At 49.0% G+C, this 24,767-nt stretch overlaps 1 protein-coding gene and 1 long non-coding RNA gene across 8 annotated transcripts in view; one reads left to right on the plus strand and one right to left on the minus strand.

Moving 5' to 3' along the window:
• The window catches only part of LOC119179440 (uncharacterized), a 169,595-nt gene extending 153,675 nt beyond the window's left edge, over nucleotides 1-15,920 (plus strand). For 6 of the 7 annotated variants that reach the window (XM_075868478.1, XM_075868476.1, XM_075868475.1 and 3 more), the window contains 3 exons: nucleotides 4,156-4,483; nucleotides 6,265-10,679; nucleotides 13,140-15,920. In XM_075868478.1, the coding sequence (XP_075724593.1) occupies nucleotides 4,156-4,483; nucleotides 6,265-10,679; nucleotides 13,140-15,145 (6,749 nt within the window). In that variant the 3' untranslated portion in view covers nucleotides 15,146-15,920. The remainder of the gene's footprint in view (nucleotides 1-4,155; nucleotides 4,484-6,264; nucleotides 10,680-13,139) is intronic. The other variant, XM_075868481.1, reaches the window with a different exon arrangement.
• A 6,942-nt stretch (nucleotides 15,921-22,862) lies between these two features.
• LOC142767221 (uncharacterized) overlaps nucleotides 22,863-24,767 on the minus strand; it is a 57,165-nt gene continuing 55,260 nt past the window's right edge. Inside the window, exon 3 of the long non-coding RNA XR_012884784.1 lies at nucleotides 22,863-24,068. This is a non-coding gene — a long non-coding RNA (uncharacterized LOC142767221). The remainder of the gene's footprint in view (nucleotides 24,069-24,767) is intronic.

The following is a 24,767-nucleotide window of genomic DNA, read 5'->3' on the forward strand; positions in this document are numbered from 1 at the left end:
AGGAACTACGCATAATGTACTAGACGCCGCCAAAATCTATTACATCGCGCTGTGTGGTGTGAGAACTTCGATGTAAGAATAGCAGACTGGGCTTGTTGGTTTAACATATTTGCAGCTTAAGAGTTCTGTATTTCAATGCCGCGAGAACGTCCAGATCAACAAACTAAAAAGTGAAGCTAAAAAACTATGTGAGAGTATGAACCTTTCAAAGTTGGTTAGGGACGTCGCAAACAGCAAATCAGGCACTCTCGAGGTCTTCTTCAGTGCAAAGACTCATAAGGAGGGTTGCCCCCTCAGAGTAATCGTGTCAGAACGTAACACTTGGCAGAAATGCCTTGCCGTCTTCCTGCTCGATAAGTTCCGGCTTCTTAAGGTTGACGATCCCTATCGGGTGAAAGATTCCAGTGAAGTAGTAAACTTTCTTGCCGGGCAAGTAGGGGTAGTCCTCGACGCCTTTTCCATTGATCTGAAAGACTTGTATTATTCTATACCGAAAAATGCGTTGCTTCAGTGTGTTCAGGACAGCATTGACCAATACGGCCCCCTGTCATTTCAAAATGACGCAGGTATACCAGAGGGAAAATTCATGGCAATGCTAGAATTGTATTTGAGGTCGACTTTTGTAGAGTGGGACGGTAACCTATACCTGCAAAAGAGTGGCGTTTGTATAGGTTCCTGTTTAGCGCCATTTTTAAGTGACCTGTTTTTAGCTCGCGCAGGCAGGACCATTTCTAGCCTTCTCGAAGGTAGCGGTGTCATCAGGGTTTTTAGATTTGTAGATGATTTTTTAGTTCTCATAGACAAAAAGTTCATGGACACCGACCAAGTCGTTACTAACACCTTAACAATTTTTAGGCTTGTTTTATCGCCCTTAATAGTGACACACGAACTTTCGGTCGATTCGACTATAAGGTTTTTAGATCTTAGATTGTTTGTAACAACTGATCATACATGTTGGCAGTATGAGCCTCGTGCTAACAAACCATTACTACCTTTTAGCTCGTCCCATTCTAAGCTTGTCAAACGTAGCATCGCCAACATGTGCCTGCTGAATGCTTTCAAGAAATCCTGCCCACACAGAGCAGCAGACAGTTTCCTCAAGCAGGTTGACCGTCTTGAGCAGGCGGGCTATCCACAGCACACTTTGGTGTCAGTGGCGGAGAAGATTTTGAAGAAGTCGCGGAACTGCCACACAAGCGAAGGGTCACCCCAGGATAATGTTAAGCTTGCTGTGATTCCTTATATACACCGCGTATCCCATAATCTGAAAAAGATTGCCGAACAGGTTGATGTAAAGGTGGTCTTCTCTGCGCCGTTAAAACTTTCCAGGCTCTGCAAGTTGACTAACCCCTTTCTCAGGAAAGCTCCGGCCTGCAATGTGAACCACCAGAACAAGTATGTAATTTGTCAGAAGGGTGTGGTCTACGAGTTTCCCTGTTCGTGTGGTAGATGGTACGTAGGCCATACTGAGCAATGCCTGAATGATAGGCTAAGACAGCATAATAACAACGTCAGAAATGGCAGAGAGGGCCACCTCGCAATTCACTGCCGGGATTGTCATTGCGTTCCTAACTTTAGCGCCTGCGCGGTAGTCGCCCGAAGCCCTGATAAATCAGTAAGACTAATCATTGAGGCCAAGAGAATAATCGAATTAGGTGATCTGTGTGTCAGCGTAGCCTCCATTTCTTTATCGCCAAAGGAGTTACGCTACTTAAATGCGGCTGCGCATTAAGGCACGGTGACGGCGCGCGCGGTGTCTATATATGTTCTGTGCTCTTTCGAAATAAATCTTTGTTGGAAGTGGCGCTCCGTGTGTGTGTACTGTCTCTCTTCGTCCGTGTCGTTTTCGCGCCTTAAGCTGCAAATATGAGAACTTCGAGGTGGCGTTGCCACCAGCGATTTCTTTTGGTACGTTTTTTCGCTTACCGAGTGTAATCCCGCGGCAAGAATGGTGTTTTCTGTATGGCGAAATTGTAATTTGCTGATATGCTAAAAATCGTTTCCTTTTTAGTATTCTTATAAAGTTAAAACGCATGCAGTAGCATACACGATTATACGATCCCTCACTTTCACTTCGTGCTTAGTGCAGCCTTGCTTCAATCCATTTGTTTGTTTTTTTCGGCGTCGTCCACGTGTCACCCCCGCGGACAGCTCCGCGACTCGCTGTCCCGAAGACCTTGGGGCTGACGGCGACGACGACGTCGCTGCCGCCGCCTCGACGCGAGACTTGCCGCCGTCGAGCGCTTTCTATACTGGGCGGCTGATGAAGCACGGCGTCATCTTCCCTCCGCCTTTGACGGCGACCGTCCCGCCTCTGTCATATGAAAGTGTCACGGCCTGTCACCGCTTCGAGCTCTCTCTCTCTCTCTAACATTGAAGCTGTTTAAACTGGTCGGTGTGCACAGTTTTCTGCACACACCTCACCAACCGATGACGTCATCATGTATCGTCTAGCAACGTGAACAGAAGGTCGAGGAAAGGAAATATATGAAACCGAATAAAGATCTTTGGCGAGGTGGTATTCGAACCTGCGCTCCGATGGCGAGCGGCGTAGTCCCTCCGGGCACGCTAGCAGAGCAAGCATGTCTGGGAGCCTGTGTCACCTTGCTGAAATAGTGGTCCCGCAACCTCGTAGTGCTTTTCTTGTGCCAAGGAAGTGCTTATTTTGAAATAAAATCACGTTTTCGTGGTTCGAATCGCGTAAGAACACTTCGAATCACCCTCTTCAAAGTGGACACTTTCACGTCAAATGTTGCCGTGCACAACGTTGCCCGGCTTTACTGCGCGGCCGCCGACACTAGTAGCGGCACAACGAAAGTGGCGGGAGCCACAGCAGCAACAACTGCCATTGAACAATATCTTGCCACGGCCTCCTAGATGGTAGGCGTGCTTGGTTCAGCTAAATGGCATGACCCCAAAGGGCATGACCTGTCCAGTTCGACCAGGCGAAAATTGAACTTTTGAACCACTTGCGCCATTCCTCATAGTAACGTTCGGCGACTCTTTTTTTCCATGAATCAAACGGAAACGAACAAGTGGCATTTCGTTACGTCTCTTGATGCACGGAAGGTTCTTTATTTAGTGCAGCTGGTTCGATTTCCAGTGATTAATTGTAGGTGGTACCTCTCACGTCATCGGGATTATTTTGCGAATGTTCTACTCGTGGCACATGTGTTCTCGTGTATTTACCTTAGTTTCTCGGTTGGTAGGCCTCTGCTGTTGATAATAATGTCGTTTGGACGTTGTCATACATTGTGCTTTCACTATAAATTGTTATTTTACATTACATTAGTGTCCGTTTCATGTGTTAGCGGCAGTATTGCATGCGGGTGGACTTTACTGTTTTCTCTCAATTCGAACTTTCGCAACCCACTGAGTATTCATAGATAGAACATTAGAAAAAAAACAGCGCCTGATAAACACACAAAACACACGAGGCGAGAACGAGGACGTGCGCTGACTGCCAACAGTTGGTTTGTTGTGCGTCAACGTATATAGAGAGGCCAATACACGTCCTTGTTCGCGCCTGGTGGCTGTTGTCTTAATTGAGTGTTGTTACTTCTAATGAATCTGTACGAACGAGCTCGTCTGAACACTCTCTAAAGATTTGTACATATTCGAGTATCGCTTGTACTTCCATACTAAGCGCTGTTTTTAGTGGCGACTTCATTATTTCTAGGGCGCGTGGCCACAACTTCTCTGATAAGCTTGTTGGGTTCGCACGTAAAAAAACTAAATTTTGTAGACGACTCTATTTTTGCATTGCCGATTCCATGGTCCATTCTTTTTCAGTCGATGTGTTGACCCAAACCCACAGCACTCCTATAGGTTACTGCACATAACGTGGTTTTGTAATGTTATGGTCCCACCTTTCAAAAATTTACGATGTCATGTGATTAATTCATCACGTGACGTGACGCTATGTTGACGACACAAATTATAGTAATCCGGGACATCGTTATGACGTCACATGGGCACGTCATCACGTGATGATTTTTGGCATCTCTTGGGTTGACGCCCCTAACGAGGGACGTTACCGATTATCAATTTTCGCATTTCATGAGACATCCAAGGCTTTCTTCGCCTTAACTAATCCAGTTTCTTACCTTTCCGAATAATGTCTCCGTGTTTTTTTTTGTGTGTGTGTGAACGCAGGCTACCCATGCTACCAGGAGGGCTTCTACCGTGACCCCAACCACTGCGGCCGCTTTTACCGGTGTGCGCCGGTGCGAAACCGGCCTGGCGTCTTCACACTTTACACGTTCGGGTGTCCCGAGGGGACAGCATTCGACGAGTACAGCCGCATGTGCGTCGAGCCTCACTACGACGACCCGTGTTTCAACCAGGTGTCCCGGGGCCCGGCGTACGCGCCGCACCGACCCATGCACCCTTTCCGGGCGCCCGTCAAGTCCAGCTTCAGGGACGGCCAGGCGCTGCCCTGTCGACGAGACGGCTTTCACGCGCACCCTTATGACTGCAACAGGTGAGCACCAGGAACAGCAGAAGTGGACCGTCGTGCACGACTCATCGTGAAGAGCCCAAATCTGAGAACTTGTGCGTAGCATTGCGAGAGCCATCTGTGTCTTATGGGGGCCAAAATAATGGGGCTGGGGAAGATCCAGACAGTGACAACGTGAAAAGTAGTCAAGGAAAAGAATGTTTAATTATTAACGAGGAGAAAGTACGAACCGAGGGGACGAAGATGCTTCCCATAGACGATAGGAGAAGGATAGAGCTCCGCTTTTTGAAGCGTCTCCGAGACGCTCGCCAGTACGCGAGAGCAGACATCAAATCAAATCTAGTTTATTTCAACACAATGTTGAAAACTATGCACAAACACACAACAAGGCTTTATGAGGTCCATGGCCCCAATTTTCCAGTCAGAAAAAAAACAGTAAATGAGAACAACAATGCAACACTAAAACGGGAATTACAGGCTGGTCACACAACCCATCATCATCATCATCATCAGCCTGACTACTTCCACTGCAGGACAAAGACCTCTCCCATGTTCCCCCTGTTAACTCGGTCCTGTGCTTGCTGCTACCAATTTATACCCGCAAACTTCTTAATCTCATCTGCCCACCTAACCTTCTGTCTCCCCTTGACCCGCTTGCCTTCTCTGGGAATCCAGTTAGTTACCCCTAATCACAATCGGTTTTACTGTCTACGCGCTATATGCCCGGCGCTTGTCCATTCATTCTTCTTGATTTCAACAATGATATCTTGAACCGCAGTTTGTTTCCTAATTCACTCTGCTCTATTCTTGATTCTTAAGGTTACACCTACCATTTTTCTTTCCATTACTCGCTGCGTCGTCCTCAATTTAAACGGAACCCCGTTTGTAAGTCTCCAGGTTTCTGCTCCGTAGCTAAGTACCGGCAAGATACAGCTGTTATATACCTTGCTCTTGAGGTATAGTGGCAATCTACCTGTCATAATATGAGAGTGCTGGCCAAATGTGCTCCACCCCATGCTTATTCATCTAGTTACTTCAATCACGTGGTTCGGATCCGCGGTTATTACCTGCCCTAAGTAGACATAGTGTTTTATAACTTGAAGTGCACTATTACCTATCTCAAAGCGCTGCTCTCTTCTGGGTTTGTTGTACATTGCTTTCGTTTTCTGTAGATTAATTTTAAGACCCACCTTTCTGCTCTCTTTGTCTAACTCCATGATCATAAGTTGCAATTCGTCCCCCGAGTTACTCAGCAATGCAATGCCATCGGTAAAGCACAGGTTACTGAGGTATTCTTCATTAACTCTTATCCCTAACTGTTTCCATTCTAGGCTTCTGAAAACCTCCTTCAAGTACGCGGTGGGAGGAGTGGCACATGTCCGTAGTGATTCACCCGCTTTCTGCGGCCCATACAAAGTTACTATACACGACGGCCTCCGGACATGAAAGGCTTGACTAGGAACAGCTCTGTTTTCGAAGCACTTAACCTCGCACCATAGTTTGAAACTGAAAGAAAACATAACATAAAAAACCTAAATAACTTACGCTCGTATGCTTCTGGAATATGCTAAACTTCATTCACTCACTACTGCGTCAGCCTTGTACACAGATCTCTGAGTTTTACTAGGGAGCGTCACGTCCGGTCTTCTTCCTCCACCTTGCTCCTTTTTTGCGTTAATTAGGTACGTCTCAAGTAAATTCGAACGTACTCGCCCAACTAATACTTTCATTACTTGTTTTAAGAAAGAGCATGGTAGTACTGGGTTGGAATATGGTTTTAAGTGGAATCGTCATTGTTCTTGCAGGTTCTACCGATGCGTTCGGTACGAGCAGGACTCGTTCTACAGCATCTACGAGTTTAACTGCCCCGAGACGCTCGTCTACGATGAAGCGACAGGTACCTGCAACTACGCCGAATACAGTGAATCCGAGTGTGTCTCGAACCAACGTCAAAATAATAGCTGGAGCCAGAGCAACTCTTCTTCTGGCTTATCGGGCTGGTCGCAGGCTGGAGCTGGTCTAGAAGACACTCGTCAAAACATCGAGCAGGCTCCGCAAGATAGCAGTGGCTGGTCCCAAGTCCAGGGTCAGGAGTCAATCAATCACGGTCACACCGAGAATCAGCCACAGGGTTCGTGGAGTGGTCAAGGAGGAAACCAGGAAGTGCCTCAGTGCACCAGAGAAGGTTTCTTCGGGCATCCAAACGATTGCAACAAGTTCTACAGGTGTGTCTATAGCGGTGCTGGCTCCTACGTCGTCTACATATTCAGCTGCGGAGAGTCGTTAGTGTGGGACAAAGCGCAAAGCACATGCAATTACCCGTACGCCGTGCAAGGACAGTGCAAGAATGCGGCTCCCAGCCCATCCGAGAAACCAACATTCCCTGAACAACCCCAGAGTTGGCCACAGCAGGGCGCTGGAGGTGATCAGCCTGGAGGAGGGCAACCGCAACAACCGCAGGGTTGGTGGCCACAGCAGGGTGCCACACCAGGTGAACAGCTCGGAGGAGCGCCACCGCAACAACCGCAGGGTTGGCCTGAACAGAGTCCTGGAGGTAGCCAGCAACCTGGGGGAAGCGGTCAGGGTAAACTGAGACCTGGCAACGCGAGACCATGGGGCAATGAAACCATCACAGGTCAACAGGGTGGTTCACCATCGGGACAGGGAACTCCTTCAAACCAAAACTTGCCATGTCCTAAAGAAGGCTTTTATCGCAACCCCCAGAACTGTTACAGATTCTATCGCTGTGTGAGGCGCGAAGGCACAGGTGCCTTTGATGTCTACGAATTCGACTGCCCTAAAGGACTCGTATTCGACGAAAGGTACAGTGTATGCAACTGGCCATATCAAGCACCCCCCTGCGAAGAAAGTCACGCCTCTCAAATTGTACAACCCGGGCCAGGTGGGCAAGCAGGACTGCCAGGACAAGGAGGCAGGCCAGGAACGGGTGGTGCCCCGGCCCGGCCAGAAACACCAGGTCGACCAGGAACGCCGGGAACGAGTGGAGTACCCGGTCGACCAGGCACGCCTGGTACGAGTGGCACATCAGGTCGACCAGGAACGCCAGGAACAGTTGGCATACCAGGTCGTCCTGGCACGCCAGGAACGGGAGGTAGACCGGGTCAACCAGGAACGCCTGGAACGAAAGGTAGGCCGGGGCAGCCAGGAAGGCCAGGGTCGGGTGGTACACCAAGTCAACCAGGAAGACCGGGAACACCGGGAACGGGTGGCACACTGGGCCAACCTGGAACTCCAGGAACTGGTGGTATCCCGGGGCAACCAGGCACGCCTGGAATAGGTGGCACTCCAGGACAACCAGGCATACCAGGAATACCAGGAACACCGGGAATAGGTGGCACGCTGGGCCGACCTGGAATTCCAGGGACAGGTGGGAGGCCAGGAAATCAAGGAACGCCTGGAGCAGGTGGCACTCCAGGACAACCAGGCATACCAGGAATACCAGGAACACCGGGAATAGGTGGCACGCTGGGCCGACCTGGAATTCCAGGGACAGGTGGGAGGCCAGGAAATCCAGGAACGCCTGGAGCAGGTGGTACTCCAGGACAACCAGGAATACCAGGAATGCCGGGTCAACCAGGCACTCCTGGAACAGGCGGTACACCGGCCCAACCAGGAGCTTCGGGAACGGGTGGTAGGCCGGGGCAACCAGAGACCCCAGGAACAGGAGGTAGGCCAGGTCAACCAGGAAGGCCGGGAACAGAAGGTAGGCCAGGGCAGCCAGGAATGCCAGGGTCGGGTGGTACCCCACCTCAACCAGAAATACCAGGAAGACCGGGAACGGGTGGCACGCCCGCCCAGCCAGGGACACCAGGAACGGTTGGTAGACCGGGTCAACCAGGCACGCCTGGTACAGGTGGTAGTCCAGGACAACCTGAAATACCAGGAAGACCGGGAACGGGTGGCACGCCGGGCCGACCTGGAATTCCAGGAACAAGTGGTAGGCCGGGAAATCCAGGAACGCCTGGAGCAGGTGGTACTCCAGGACAACCTGGAAGACCAGGAACACCGGGTCAACCAGGAATTCCTGGAACAGGTGGTTCACCGGCCCAACCAGGAACTTCAGGAACGGGTGGTATACCAGGGCAACCAGGGACCCCAGGGACAGGAGGGAGGCCAGGCCAACCAGGAACACCGGGAACGGGTGGCACGCCAATCCAGCCTGGGGCTCCAGGAACGGTCGGCAGACCGGGGCAACCGGGCACGCCTGGCACAGGTGGTAGTCCAGGACAACCAGGAATACCTGGAATAGATGGCACGCCGGGTCAACCAGGAACTTCTGGAACAGGTGGTACACCAGCCCAACCAGGAACGCCAGGAAAAGGTGGTGTTCCAGGTCATCCAAGTGACACGAGGCCAGTGCAACCAGGGCAACCACCTCTGCCCGGGCAACCAGTACCAGCACTACCAGGAGGGCAACCAAGTCGACCAGATCAGGGTGGCTCACCAGGGCAAGGATGGCAGCCCAGTGGTGCCCCAGACGAAGGTGGCCGCGAGCAGCGACCATCGTGTCCACAGGAGGGCTTTTTCAGACATCCTCAAAGCTGCTATCGATTTTATCGTTGCGTGAGTAGTACCAGCGAAGGTAATTTTGTGATTTATGAATTCAATTGTCCAGAGGGACTGGTGTTCGATGAACGTTACAGCACATGTAACTGGCCCTCTGATGCACCACCATGTGATGGTGTGGCACCACCTACCGTAGGCCTAGCTCCGCCTAGTCAGCCAGGTGGTTCTCCTGTCGGGTCTGGGCAGCCTGGAGCCTCAGGGCAACCAGGAAGACCAACACAGCCTGGACATGGACAATCAGGTCGCCCAGATCAATTGCCAGGCCAACCAAGACCAGGCAGTACAGGTCAAGGGCAACCAGGACAGCCATGGAGACCAAGCCAACCTATGCCAGCTCCACCAACAGGGCAAGGACAACCAGGTCACCCAGAATTTCCCGGTCAAGGACCACCAAGCCAACCAACACCTGCGCAACCTGGACAAGGCCAACCAGGACAAGAATTCCCTGGACCAGGCCAGCCAGGAGGACCTGACCGGCTTCCATGTCCTCAAGAAGGATTTTTCCGTCATCCTGACAGCTGTTATAGGTTTTACCGATGTGTTGACACTGGGAACGGTTTTGTGGCATACGAATTTAACTGCCCCGAAGGTCTCGTATTCGACGAGCGGTACAGTACTTGCAATTGGGCCGATGCAGCGCCTCCTTGCGACCAAACGCCGCCCCTTGGCATGCCTGCACCTGGTGGGGGTGGAGGACCTCAGCCTAGTCCAGGACAGTCTGCACCACGTCCTCCCAGGCCACCACAGAGACCACCTCCCACTGGTGGCGGAAGACCTCTGCCTAGTCCTGGACAACCTGCACCTCGTCCTCCCAGCCCACCGCAAACGCCGCCACCCGCTAGCACGCCAATGCAGCCACCAACATCACAACCGAGCCCGCCTCAAACTCCAAGCATCTTTCCGGGGACTACTGGTCCAATGACTGAAAGCACTCCTGCAGTACCAGGTACTGGCAGTACTCCTATCGACGTCACGAATAGTACTCCAACAGGAACAACAGGCACGCCAACTGACGGCACAGAAAGTACTCCAACAGGAACGACAGGTTCACCAACAGACAGGACAGAGACAACTCCTTCTGTTCCTTTGGTGACTGGTGAAACTGGCACAACGCCATCAACACCACAAAGCACTCCATCCGGGCCACCCTTTTCTGAAATGACACCATCGGATACTGGCACTTCCCATCCTGGAATTCCGGGTGCCGGTGAAAGCGGCCCGACCCAAGCCCCTCCACAGCCTGGTCCTGCTCCTGGTGGCGCACCCAACGTGAGAGACCCCAGTGGTCGGTCATCAGAACTGAGTTGCCCCAGAACAGGCTTCTTTAGGGATCCGAATGACTGTACAAAGTTTTACCGCTGCGTAGATTTTTACATGACGGGACGGAATTACGTTGTTTATCGTTTCGATTGTCCCGAGGGAACGGTGTTTGATGAGAGGTACAGCGTATGCAACTGGCCTGATCAGTCTGCTCCTTGCGACCAGGCGCCCGGTACACAACCAGGGCAGAGTCAACCTGGACAGGGGCAGCCAGGTCAAGGGCAACCAGGCCAGGGCCAGCCAGGCCAGGGCCAGCCAGGCCAGGGCCAGCCAGGCCAGGGCCAGCCATCACAAGGACAACCAGTGCCACCAGGTATAACATTTTCGTTCATATCTGTATACGAAACTAAATAATGCAGTGTGCAAAAAAGCTCAATGGAAAATTTTTTCATGCTGACTGACCCGTGAAGTGAAATGAAATGAACTTTATTTGATGATGAAGAACTGGTCAGACACCCCCGTGAGAGGGGTCCGTCGCAGTCACTGGCCGCGTCCACGCCGGGACTGGAAAACCATAGCCTTCCGCCCGTTCGCAGGCCTTCTGGCCTGCGAACTGGCTTGCGAATGGGCGGAGGGCCAAGGTCTTCTTTCTCCCAGTCTTCTTCTGTGCTGAACTTTGAGCCATGTATCGCCGGGCACTGTCAGAGCATGTGAGCGAGTGTGCAGTTATGTGCCTCACAACTAGGGCATCCTGGAGTTATGCCATCAGCAAAGTGAATGAATGGGCTACGAGATGGGAATGAACCTACCTGTAGCATCCGAAGAACCAACGGCTGCGGCCGAGTGAGCTGAGAATGAGGAAGCGGGTACCTTCGCCTAGACAACTGATAATGGGAAGTCACTTCGTTAAAGCTGCCAAGTGGATCTTTAAAGTTATCCGTGAATCCACCTCCATACCCGCCCGTGATTGAAATAAAGTCGTATTCCAAATTTACAGTCGTTTGAATGCCTGCACAATGATGAAAACGTTAATGTAGTGCGCTAATCAATCACAATAAGGTGCAATAAAAAGGAGTCATAGAAAATGGCACTGACGCCTAAAGGAACAAATTCTAGACAAAATATTGTAGGAATGACGTTACCCAGGGTACAAGAAGTCAGTGGAGGAAAGGAAAATGAGTTAGGCTAGTTCGTTGCAGAAATTAGAGTTTGAAAGCGCGAAAGTGCACCGGTGGGAGACCCCTGAAGGAACTATCACTTTGCAGCGTGAGCATGTCCCACTTGTCCTTTTCATTGTGCTCCCGTGTGTTTTGTTTTTGCTGGCGAATTTGAATTCATACAGCTAACATGTCAGAAGAGCAATTCATTGCAATCATTGTTTGTTGCCGAAGGCCTCGATTGACAGGATTTCACATCACTTTTTAAAGCATGTGCCTTATAGCCACATCTTATTTCTCACTATACTCATAATCATATCGTGGTGTTGGGAAGCTTAGCCCAACAGTTGTTATTATTATGCCCAAGGTTTAAGCCAAACAAGGACTTTGGTTGAAACTATGATCGAAGAAATGATTCTGAAATGAGACTGTCCTGATCTTCTTTACGAACCTTTCAGCATTGCTCTAGCGCATTTCTTTCAGTGAAGTGGCTATGGCTAACTCACACGCTTATGGCAGCACACCACCAGTTATACTTACACCCTCGTGCTATAATCGTTCCTGTTTTATATACAGGATAACCCACAAATAACGTTCCTTCTGCGCTCGAATGCGCTCTGCAAATGTTACAGCCTAAATTCGTAGATATACTCTCTACTGTTTCTTCTATACTTTTCAACCTGCGACCTTCGTACTCGATGCCTTCAATAGCTGAAGTGCAAAAAGGTAATGGCGGACTAAGGAAACAACGAGGACACGCGCTTTGCTTAGTCTGTTGTAACCTTTTTGCGCTTCAGGTGTCCAAGTCATGGAATACCAACTTGCCCGCTCCCACACCTTGCTTCATACTCAAGCCGGTATGCTAACTGTCTTTACGGAATGATACCTTTTTTGAGCAACCGAAACCTGGACGGGCAATCCAGTGACGGATACTAAATATACGAGATTTGGCTGACTCATACTCCACGTCCTAGTTGTTCATAAATGTTTACACAAAAGGTGATCTCATCCAGAATACGCCATGTTCCACAACCTGATCGCAATATTAACTCTTTCATCCCTGGAATAATTATTTTGGTGACAAACATTTTAGTACGTATTTTACTTGTATTTATGACCTCAGACGACCACAAATAAAAAAAACTGTCAGTGGTGTAAGTATTATTAATTTAACGTAACAACAAATTAGGTCACCATGACCCTTTAGTCAAGAAATGACAAACGAATGGCAAATTTATTCACGTTATGTCCTAATGTACACAAAATCTGAACCAACATAATTTTTGACAATGTGGAAGCTCTTAAAACAACTTCAGGACTTCATCCGCACAACGCCGTCTTTCCACCTCTGCTTGCACGCCCCGCAATCACCCATGACTTAGATCACGCTTCTTTTTCTTTACGACTCCAAGGTCCGCAAAAATGAAACAGAGGTGTCGATCGCAGTGAGGACAGTTCAAAAAATAATTCTCCGAGAATAATTACGTTTTATTTTGTTTTCGAGGTTCTAGGAAACATGTTGTGTGGTATCATCAATTGACGACACCAGGGCAGAATTAAGTTGAATCCACAAACTTCTCGCTCACATATTGTTCACCAATATTAATATTCATAAACGTATGTTTCTCATTTTACTTCTCGCATACTCTAACTCTACTTCTGTTTAAATTATGCAGCAGGTCCGCTACCACCACAAGGTCTTCCAGGTGGTAGTGAGCAAGGTCCTGGCCAAGCACCACCAGCCACTGACGTGACGAGGCCTCAAGAGCCTACGACCCCTGAAGCATCAGGTCTTTCGTGTCCCGACTCGGGATTTTTCCGGCATCCTCAGGATTGTCACCGATTCTACAGGTGTGTCGACCAATCGGAAAGCGGACGAGGATACGTCGTTTATGAATTTGACTGCCCAGCTGGCTTGGTTTTTGATGAGAGGATAAGTGTGTGCAACTGGCCACAGGACGCGCCTCCTTGTGAAGGTGGACAAGGACAAGGACCTACTATTGGCGCGGCACCTGTACCGCCAAGCCGGCCTCCAGGTCAACCACCTAGTCTTCCTCCCAGCCAGCCTCCAAGCCGTCCTCCCAGCCAACCTCCCAGCCAGCCACCAAGTCGACCTCCTAGCCAGCCACCAAGCCAGCCACCAAGTCGACCTCCTAGCCAGCCACCAAGCCAGCCACCAAGTCGACCTCCTAGCCAGCCACCAAGCCACCCACCAAGTCGACCTCCTGGCCAGCCTCCAAGTCAACCTCCCGGCCAGCCTCCAAGTCAACCTCCGGGCCAGCCTCCAAGTCAGCCTCCCAGCCAGCCTCCAAGTCAGCCACCAGTACAACCACCAAGTCAGCCACCAATCCAACCACCAAGTCTGCCACCAAGCCAACCACCAAGTGAACCACCAAGCCAACCACCAAGTCAGCCACCAAGCCAACCTCCAGGCCAACCGCCAAGCCAGCCTCCCAGCCAACCACCAAACCAACCACCACAAGAAGAGAGCTGCAGGCCCCAGTGCAGCAGAACTGGCTTCTTTCGAAATCCAAGCGACTGCACTAAGTTCTACCGGTGCGTGGACTTCTACCAGAATGCTAGATACGTTGTGTTCAACTTTGACTGTCCGGAAGGTCTTGTGTTCGACGAGCGTTACAGTGTGTGCAACTGGCCGCACGATGCACCGCCATGCGGTGGTCCATCAGACCCAAGTGCCGCCGGAAGCTGCGCGCCATCTGGCGGTCCCTCCCCACCACAGCCACCTGGCCCACCTCAACAGCCGCAACCCGGACCGCCACAACCGCCACAGCCACGACCACCTCCGTCACACCCGATGCCTCCACCCCGGCCGGCCGACTCATCTGTATGCAGCAAGGAGGGATTCATACGGGATCCTGCAGACTGCCACAAATTCTACCGGTGTGTGGACACGTACCAGGATGGCAGGTTGTCAGCAGTTCATTTTGATTGCCCTGCTGGCCTTGTGTTTGACGAGCGATACAGTGTTTGCAACTGGCCTCACGATGCCCCACCATGTGACGATCAACCACAGCCCCAGCCACCACAACAGCCACAGCCACCGCCACAGCCGCAACCGCAGCCACAGCCACTACCACAGCCACAACCGCAGCCACAGCCGCAACCTCGGCCCCGACCCGAACCAATCGAGGCAACTACAGCGCCTCTTGACAAGACAACTGTGCCGGCGTATGAAACCACACCTCAGGTCACGACTTCGGAAGCAACAACTGCAGAGGTGACAACGCCGTCTGAAGCAACGACGTCGTCAGAAGCCACCACCTCAGTTACCACGTTGCAACCGATGACGGCCGAGTCCACTCCAGCCGCAACGACCGAAGCGCCGACAACGCTAGCAGCCAGCACTATGTTGCCTATGACTACGCCTTCCAATCGCCAAGCCAAAAAGCTCGATGACCTCATACTGTGCGACAAGGATGGCAACTTCGCCTTTGACGGCGACTGCGTCCACTTCTACCGCTGCACGGGTGGCAAATCCCAGAAGGCCGAGCTGTTCAAGTGTCCCGACAAGTATTATTTCGACACCAAGATCGGCTTCTGTCGCAGGAAGAGAAAGAACTTCAAGTGCGACAAGACGCCGTCACCAGACATGATGGCCCGTCTTCCACCGGACTTCATGCAATCTGCCATAGTGGCCGGACCTGGTTTCTTGTGGGACTGATAAGTAGGACATTTTATAGCGTGGGCACCGGTAGGAAGACATACGAGGGTAGCCGAACACTAGATGATTCGTGAAGTGTTAGCCATTCCCTCTTTTAAGCTTGAGATGGCCACCATTCCGTCGTGTTGTTTTTCTCACCCCTCTTAACTTTCAGTTCTCGACGGGTGTCTTTCTTTCACACTGCGGCTTCTCGGAGCTCACTGAATTACACGATAGTGCGCATAGAGGCAAGAGGAAGAGCTTCACGTGACAAGCGGCTTCCTCCGTTGCGCTTTAGAACCAGTTAGATGCTGTCAACGAGAAGGGAATGGTAACCATGTCACGGCAATATGGACGCTCACGCCTGCCCTTGTATATCTTTTCTATCTGCCCACGCATTGCCACCGGGTCGAGCTGTGAACGCTGGTCGTGCACGTCACTTTGCTTGCCGGTGGTGTGACTTCATTTTACGTGCAGTTCGTTACACCGACAGCAAGAAAAAAAAAACGTGTAGATAAACGGGGCATTTCAGGACCATGTGCAGGGCAGATGCGCCTTTTTTTTATCTTACAAGTCGTAAGTGTTTATTTCGCTCATGGCTTCCTTCTGGTCTCTCACTATTTAAGAACGGTGGTAGAAGTGGCAGTATTGCGACATCAGTCCAGCGTCCGTTGGAGGCGTCCGTCAAATGTCTGCAGCGTTCACCAGCTCATCGTTTTGGCGACAAGCGGAACAAGGGTTCGTCGAAGTGGTTAGGTTAATCATTGTCGAACATTAAAAGAATACATCATCATGACTACGTGTTATTTTTTGTAGATTAAAGGAAGCGTTTTCGTGTGTTTCTTCTCGGCTTTGTTTTATTTCAGCTGGAACGCTAGTCGGTGAGTATAGAAGCACACATGTTGTCACTGACACTTTCTTTATTCGTACAGTCACACCCGACTATATCAAAATAGAAGAAATAGAATTCTCATTTAAATGAAACTATATCGAGACACGGCGCTCCTTTAACGTGAATTCATAGAAAGTAGGTGACTACATCAAAAAAAAAAAAAACGTGGCTGATTCCTCTTTTTTAGAAATCGGTGAAACACGAAAGTGAAATGCGTCTTCAGAAAGATGCATAACAAAACTTGCGCAACAAAAAACACGGACGAGAAAAGACAGGCAGTACGGGCGCAAGTTTTAGCTATGAATCAGTACCAACTCGCCCAACTATCGGTACTCTTGCTTCAGAGAGCTTGTTGAGCGCTTATTGTGCATTATATCACCATAAGGGCGAAGGAATGAATGCTACAGCAACAAATTGCGAACTCACACACAAAAACAAAAAAAAAAGGTTACAGAGACACCGGAGTGAAGCGGCGTCACCGATTGAATGACTATACGGTGAAAGGGCCAGTGCGACTCCGACTTTTGCGACAGACTTCGTAAACAAACGGTTTTTATGTGTGTGCGACGCGTGCGTGAAAGACTATGGAACACGAAAAACTTGACGCCGGTCATTAATGCCTTGCGTGAAACGTTGAGTTAAGCGGTTCCCCCTCAGCTCACGGTATCCTGGCATAGCAGAGTTAAGCCACTGCTAGATTTTTTATGGTGTGGCGTCTGCCTTCTTGTTTCTACAACTCGGCAGCGTTCCGGACGATCCAGACAAAGTAAAGCTCATCCCGTGGTCATCTAGACAGACATGTGTGTGGCAATAAGTTTTCGCCAAGTCGAAATATTCCTGATCGGTGCAGTGCTCCAGGCCACCAAAACATTCACTTATGTGACAGCTTTTATTCAATCACGGCGAAACCTTTTAACGAAGCGATCATAGTATTGCTCTTCCGTATTTTTTTTACGGCAAAGCTCTCTAAGCTATGTATAAAACCGTGCTCGTCGATCGAAAAGTATCACCATTATTAACCGGCATTCGCACTCCTCTTCAGAGTGAACTGCAATGCAGGTGGTAGTGGGCTCGAGACGCCACCGATCTCCCCTTGCGGCCAAGTGTTCTTCATATATAGACGCTATATTCAGCTTCACTTAAGGTAACTCGACTGTCGTGACAGCTGCTGCACAACCGTGTAGGCACTATTCGTTCTTACACAGCCCCCTCTAACACTGCTGCGCACCAGGCGTAGCGACCATCGGCTGCGCTTAAGCGTTGGTCGAGGTCAATGTAGCATCGGTGACCAACACTTGCTCGCGAGGAAGAAAGAAACAAAAAGCGAAACATTGCAAAAGAGCAATAGCCATGGCTACCTACGGGTCCGCTGTCTCTTTAGCATCGCACTTCCACTGCAAGCCACGTATTTTTTTTAAATATATATCGCTGATGAAATGCATTCTTGTGCTTCACATACACTGGGGAGAAGGAAACGTATAGGTTTTGTCAAGTGTGTAATATGCTCACTCCAGCCACGTGAAGTCAAAGGTTCGATACTGCGAAACGAAGTAGATGCGTGTTGTGTTAAAGAGGAACGTACGGACAGGCGTGTTTCCCGCTGGGTCGGCCCGGATGAGCTTGAAAATGCTTAGAAACACATGTCGCACGTTGTGTGCTGTAAGAACTACTGCATCGTCCGACCCGCTGCCAGAACGGGTCGGACGTTGCAGTCGGACCCGCAGTAGCGTCTGTGCCTTTTGTTGTGGGGTACCGAATTTCATCCACGGAGTCATTATGATAGTCACGTTTTCTGACGCCCGTTGGCAATTGACGCTTGCCCACACATTAATACTGCAATATTTCAGGTTGCATTGTGAAGCATATACAGAGGATGCGTGTGTTGGTGAAGCATGAAAGCTGCATTGCCAAGCAGAGGAAGTTCTTTTTACAGATTTCGCAAGCAGAGGCATGGCCGTGTGGTAGAACATACGCCTGCCCCGCAAACAGCCCGGGTTCGATCCCCACTCAGACCCTAACAACCGTGGCTCGGTCTCCATTGTGCACCAGGGTTATTTTTATAAATTATTTATTTCATTTGCATCTTTCTCAATTTCTCGATCACGCATAGGATAATTTTTCGCTCACAACCAACGACTCCGAGACCAAAGCCGACACCGGAACTTCTGCGAAACGAGCTCTTTAACGCTATCGCGTTAAAATGCGCGCGCATGCACCTGATGGGTCAAAGTGATATCATGTGACCTGTCTGCTCACCGATCGCGTTTCAGCGGGAGCCACTTGATGTGAATTCGCCCCAATATTTCAAATGCGCGCGCTGACATATGACGGGACAAGGCGACATCAGGTGACCTGCCGGCTGAGAGCGGGACAGAGAGCTCGCCTGCGAATGGGTGGAGGGCCATGGCCTTCCTATACCGGTGCGGGCGCGGCCAGCAACTGCGGCGGACCCCTTATCAGCGGGATCGGGTTCTCCAGGACCAAATGAAGTTTATTTCACTTTCACCAGCCGGCTCAACCAATGGTTTTCGGGGGACGCCTCACTACAGCTACAAAGGCACAGGCGCGAATCCAATTTCCAGTGCCAAAAACAACACTCTGGAAGTTGGCTCCCCCGCAATAAAACCAAGACAGTGCGTCTGGCCACTTTTTCCACTCTAGTAAAGAAAGATGAGCAAAGTAATTAATGATCGCTGCCAGCAGTGACATATCGACAGATAAGGGCCCAAACTTTTCCGACCCCTTTCGAGATATAGTGCATGGAAGCTAACGCATTAGGGAAACTCTCGCTTGGAAGCCACAGCATGCCGGTCGATCATGGCTAGCAGTGACGTCAGACAAAAGTTGAGCCTTATCATAGGTGATAAGGCCCTCAACTTTTTTGGCTACTTTTGGCCCTTCATTGTGAGAAAACGAATGCATAGGGGAAAATTTAGTTTCGAAAGCCTCTTATACAAGCACATACGGCGCACATTGTAAACTGTGACGTCAGACAAAAGTTGCGCCTTATCATAGGTGATAAGGCCCTCAACTTTTTCGGCTGCTTTTGCCTATTCATTGCGGGGAAGCGAACGCATAGGGAAAAATTTAGCTCCCAAAGCCTCTTGTGTAAGCACAGATGGCGCACATTCTAAGCTGTGACGTCAGACAAAAGTTGCGCCTTATCATAGGTGATAAGACCCTGAACTTTTTCGACTGCTTTTCGCCATTCATTGCGGGGAGGCGAACGCATAGGGGAAAATTTAGTTTCGAAAGCCTCTTATACAAGCAGAGACGGCGCACATTGTAAGCTGTGACGTCAGACAAAAGTTGCGCCTTATCATAGGTGATAAGGCCCTCAACTTTTTCGGCTGCTTTTGGCCATTCAATGCGGAGAAGCGAACGCATAGGGGGAAAATTTAGTTTCCGAAGCCTTTTATATGAACACCGAAAGCGCACATTGTGAGCTGTAACGTCAAATAAAATTTGCGCCTTATCACAGGTGATAAGGCCCCTAAATTTTTCTGCTGCTTTTGGTCATTCATTGCGGAGAAGCGAACGCATAGTGAGAAAATTTAGTTTCCGAAGCCTCTTAAATAAGCACAGATGGCGCACATTCTAAGCTGTGACGTCAGACAAAAGTTGCGCCTTATCATATGTGATAAGACCCTAAACTTTTTCGACTGCTTTTCGCCATTCATTGCGGGGAAGCGAACGCATAGGGGAAAATTTAGTTTCGAAAGCCTCTTATACAAGCACATACGGCGCACATTGTAAGCTGTGACGTCAGACAAAAGTTGCGCCTTATCATAGGTGATAAGGCCTTCAACTTTTTTGGCTACTTTTGGCCCTTCATTGCGAGAAAACGAACGCATAGGGGAAAATTTAGTTTCGGAAGCCTCTTATATAAGCACAGACAGCGCACATTGTAAGCTGTAACGTCAAATAAAAGTTGCGCCTTATCATAGGTGATAAGGCCCTCAACTTTTTCGGCTGCTTTTGCCTATTCATTGCGGGGAAGCGAACGCATAGGGAAAAATTTAGTTCCCAAAGCCTCTTGTGTAAGCACACATGGCGCACATTCTAAGCTGTGACGTCAAACAAAAGTTGCGCCTTATCATAGGTGATAAGACACTAAACTTTTTCGACTGCTTTTCGCCATTCATTGCGGGAAAGCGAACGCATAGGGGAAAATTTAGTTTCGAAAGCCTCTTATACAAGCACATACGGCGCACATTGTAAGCTGTGACGTCAGACAAAAGTTGCGCCTTATCATAGGTGATAAGGCCCTCAACTTTTTTGGCTACTATTAGCCCTTCATTGCGAGAAAACGAACGCATAGGGGGAAATTTAGTTTCGGAAGCCTCTTATATAAGCACAGACGACGCACAATGTAAGCTGTGACGTCAGACAAAAGTTGCGCCTTATCATAGGTGATAAGGCCCTCAACTTTTTCGGCTGCTTTTGCCTATTCATTGCGGGGAAGCGAACGCATAGGGAAAAATTTAGCTCCCAAAGCCTCTTGTGTAAGCACAGATGGCGCACATTCTAAGCTGTGACGTCAGACAAAAGTTGCGCCTTATCATAGGTGATAAGACCCTGAACTTTTTCGACTGCTTTTCGCCATTCATTGTGGGGAAGCGAACGCATAGGGGAAAATTTTGTTTCGAAAGCCTCTTATACAAGCACATACGGCGCACATTGTAAGCTGTGACGTCAGACAAAAGTTGCGCCTTATCATAGGTGATAAGGCCTTCAACTTTTTTGGCTACTTTTGGCCCTTCATTGCGAGAAAACGAACGCATAGGGGAAAATTTAGTTTCGGAAACCTCTTATATAAGCACAGACAGCGCACATTGTAAGCTGTAACGTCAAATAAAAGTTGCGCCTTATCATAGGTGATAAGGCCCTCAACTTTTTCGGCTGCTTTTGCCTATTCATTGCGGGGAAGCGAACGCATAGGGAAAAATTTAGTTCCCAAAGCCTCTTGTGTAAGCACACATGGCGCACATTCTAAGCTGTGACGTCAAACAAAAGTTGCGCCTTATCATAGGTGATAAGACACTAAACTTTTTCGACTGCTTTTCGCCATTCATTGCGGGAAAGCGAACGCATAGGGGAAAATTTAGTTTCGAAAGCCTCTTATACAAGCACATACGGCGCACATTGTAAGCTGTGACGTCAGACAAAAGTTGCGCCTTATCATAGGTGATAAGGCCCTCAACTTTTTTGGCTACTATTAGCCCTTCATTGCGAGAAAACGAACGCATAGGGGGAAATTTAGTTTCGGAAGCCTCTTATATAAGCACAGACGACGCACAATGTAAGCTGTGACGTCAGACAAAAGTTGCGCCTTATCATAGGTGATAAGGCCCTCAACTTTTTCGGCTGCTTTTGCCTATTCATTGCGGGGAAGCGAACGCATAGGGAAAAATTTAGCTCCCAAAGCCTCTTGTGTAAGCACAGATGGCGCACATTCTAAGCTGTGACGTCAGACAAAAGTTGCGCCTTATCATAGGTGATAAGACCCTGAACTTTTTCGACTGCTTTTCGCCATTCATTGCGGGGAAGCGAACGCATAGGGGAAAATTTAGTTTCGAAAGTCTCTTATACAAGCACATACGGCGCACATTGTAAGCTGTGACGTCAGACAAAAGTTGCGCCTTATCATAGGTGATAAGGCCCTCAACTTTTTTGGCTACTATTGGCCCTTCATTGCGAGAAAACGAACGCATAGGGGAAAATTTAGTTTCGGAAGTTTCTTATATAAGCACAGACAGCGCACATTGTAAGCTGTAACGTCAAATAAATGTTGCGCCTTATCATAGGTGATAAGGCCCTCAACTTTTTCGGCAGCTTTAGGGTCTTTCATTGCGGGAAAGCGAACGCATAGGGGAAAATTTAGTTTCGAAAGCCTCTTATACAAGCGGACACGGCGCACATTGTAAGCTGTGACGTCAGACAAAAGTTGCGCCTTATCATAGGTGATAAGGCCCTCAACTTTTTCGGCTGCTTTTGGCCATTCATTGCGGAGAAGCGAACGCATAGGGGGAAAATTTAGTTTCCGAAGCCTTTTATATAAACACCGAAAGCGCACATTGTGAGCTGTAACGTCAAATAAATGTTAGGCCTTATCACAGGTGATAAGGCCCTTAACTTTTTCTGCTGCTTTTGGCTATTCATTGCGCGAAAGCTATGGAGCGCATAGGGGGGGGGGGATTTAGTTTCGAAAGCCTCTTATAAAAGCACAGATGGCGCACATTGTAAGCTGTGACATCAGACAAACTTTGAGCCTTATCATGGGTGATTAAGGGTCCAAACGTTTTTGACCGGTTTCGAGGAATTATGAGGGGAAGCTAACGCATTAAAGGAAACTGTAGCTCGGAAGCCACCACATGCCGGTCGATCACGGCTAACTGTGACGTCAGACAATTGTTGAGCCTTATCGGGGGTGATATTAGCCCAAACATTTTCGGCCACTTACGAGGTGTGTGTGCTGGGCAAGCATACGCGTCAGATGAAACTTTAGCTCGAAATGCTGGTGGTGTCGGAAGCGGTTCGAAATATTCGCCCATGGTTTGTGTTGCGTGAAAAACGTGTCGCGACTTCTGGAGGTGCTTTCGCACTGGCTGAAAAGAGGAAACTACATATTTTTGCCAGAGCGCTGTTCTAACAGCAGGTCACCCATTCTACCTTTTGTAATGAGCAGACAGAACACCTTGAAGACAATGTCGATCTCTCTACATATGAACACGATCGGGCACTACTTGGTAATTTTTGAAACTGCGTAACAATTTCTACGCCGTCACAAGGGGAGCATTGCCTGTCCTTTCCCCTCTCTTTCACGTAATACGAATAAGCAAAAACAATAAAAATAAAAGACTTTATTGGTCTAACGGAAACCCTTTGCACGAGAACTCACAATGTATACAGTCAGCATCCACACATTTGGCAGATTAATTATGATTATAAATGACTAAGTATTCTTATTTTACGTCGGCTCCTCAGGATATTGTCCGTCCACCTGCAGGTCATTCCACTGTCATGTATGAATATCACAAAAAAAACTAATAAGGTAAGTATTCTTCCAGGTACGGATTTCAACCCGTGCCCTTACGCTCACAAATCAAGTGTCTTTAATAACTAATCCACACAACTTTATTTATTGCCACATCAACATGTATACATAACATTCCCCACACTGTGAAGCCAACGAAATCAAACCATAGCCTGCATGTACAAGTTTAAAACAAGAATTAAAACAATTTTAAATTTACTAAGGCATCTTGTACAGTAACAAAAATGAAATAATACTGATATGCTGGCTTTAACGTACCAAAACAACAGTAATAATACGATAGACGCCGTAGAAAGAGGCTCCGGAATTTTTGACCACCTAGGGTTGTTTAACATGCACCCAAATTTGAGCGCACAGGCCTACAGCATCTTCACCTCCATCGAAAAAGCAACCGAATCTCGAATGAAACGAAGCACCTGAATAAAAACAGAGTGCCACATGAAATGATCATAGATCTGACCCTACACGTTTATGGAGAACATATATGGCTGTACGAAATGCACGAGCCACCGCGACCCTCTGCGCCTACCGCTCTGCTTCGTCCCCCGACGACCCGACTCGTATGGTGACGATTCAGAAGACTGAGAAAGGCACTCGTTTTTCGCGCACCCGGGCACAGCCCGCACAGCAGCCAATATGAGAGCAGCGGTATAGCGTCATCTGGAATATCCTCACTCAACTGCAGTTTGTACTTCCATGAGACAGCGCTATCTATTATACTGTTAGGGAGACACTGCCAGTTACACCTGCCGCGGCACAAGGTTAGACTAAGAGGAGCTTGGCTTCGAAAACAGCTCGTAAAAAACAGCCCGAAGGAAGGGATTGGTTGGTCGAATCCATTTGCGTCTTTCAGGCTGACACGTGATCCCCGGCGAAGCAGCTGGCGCTGATGACGAAAGCACGTGGAGCGCCTCACAAGCGGTTGAGACCAGAACCGACGTCATCCGGAGGCGACGACTATCGATGTGGCACCGCTGACAGAATCCGGGCCTCACCTGCGACACCAAGAGACTCACTTTGTGATAGCGTTCATGCAAGGGATAGTTGGATATACAACTGACAGTCTTTTATGCATTCGCCTTATATTTTCCAATTCATTATTAGTCGATGTAATCATAGAAGAAAATAAACAAGACAGAAGAAGGTGCCATACCATGGCGAGACATGCGTGCCTGTTCAGTCAATAGATCACTTGGCGTCCGCCCCATAACGTTGTGCCGATTTTAAAGTGACATATCAACCTTCCCCATTCGTGTTTCGCATACCACCGATTCTCATTGTACGTGGCATCTGCCAATTTTTATAATGTTCAGCTCAATTTTAAAATTTGACACCTATCAACGTTGACACTATAGCTTGTCGTAAGGTTACAGTACTAATTCTGGCGACTTCACGCAGCAGTCTGGCTTGTTGCGATGACGTCCGTTATCAAAACTTTCAAAACACCAAAATATTCAATATGAAAGGGGGGAGGAGCAAACTTTCATTTTTTCCCCTGTTGCTTGTTATTCCTAATTAAGGTCTTGAATTATCGGTTTTCACCTGAGTTCATATTATCTAGATGTGGACGGTGGGTGCACACGAGGTAGTTGAAGTACACGAGCTAGCTTTCAGTTTCAGTATAGTTCACGTATTGGGGGCGAGGACATATGGTGACGTCATCTGCCAGAATACTTTTATGACGACCACGTGGT

The sequence above is a fragment of the Rhipicephalus microplus genome, chromosome 7, assembly GCF_043290135.1.
Source record: "Rhipicephalus microplus isolate Deutch F79 chromosome 7, USDA_Rmic, whole genome shotgun sequence".
Lineage (NCBI taxonomy): Eukaryota > Metazoa > Arthropoda > Arachnida > Ixodida > Ixodidae > Rhipicephalus > Rhipicephalus microplus.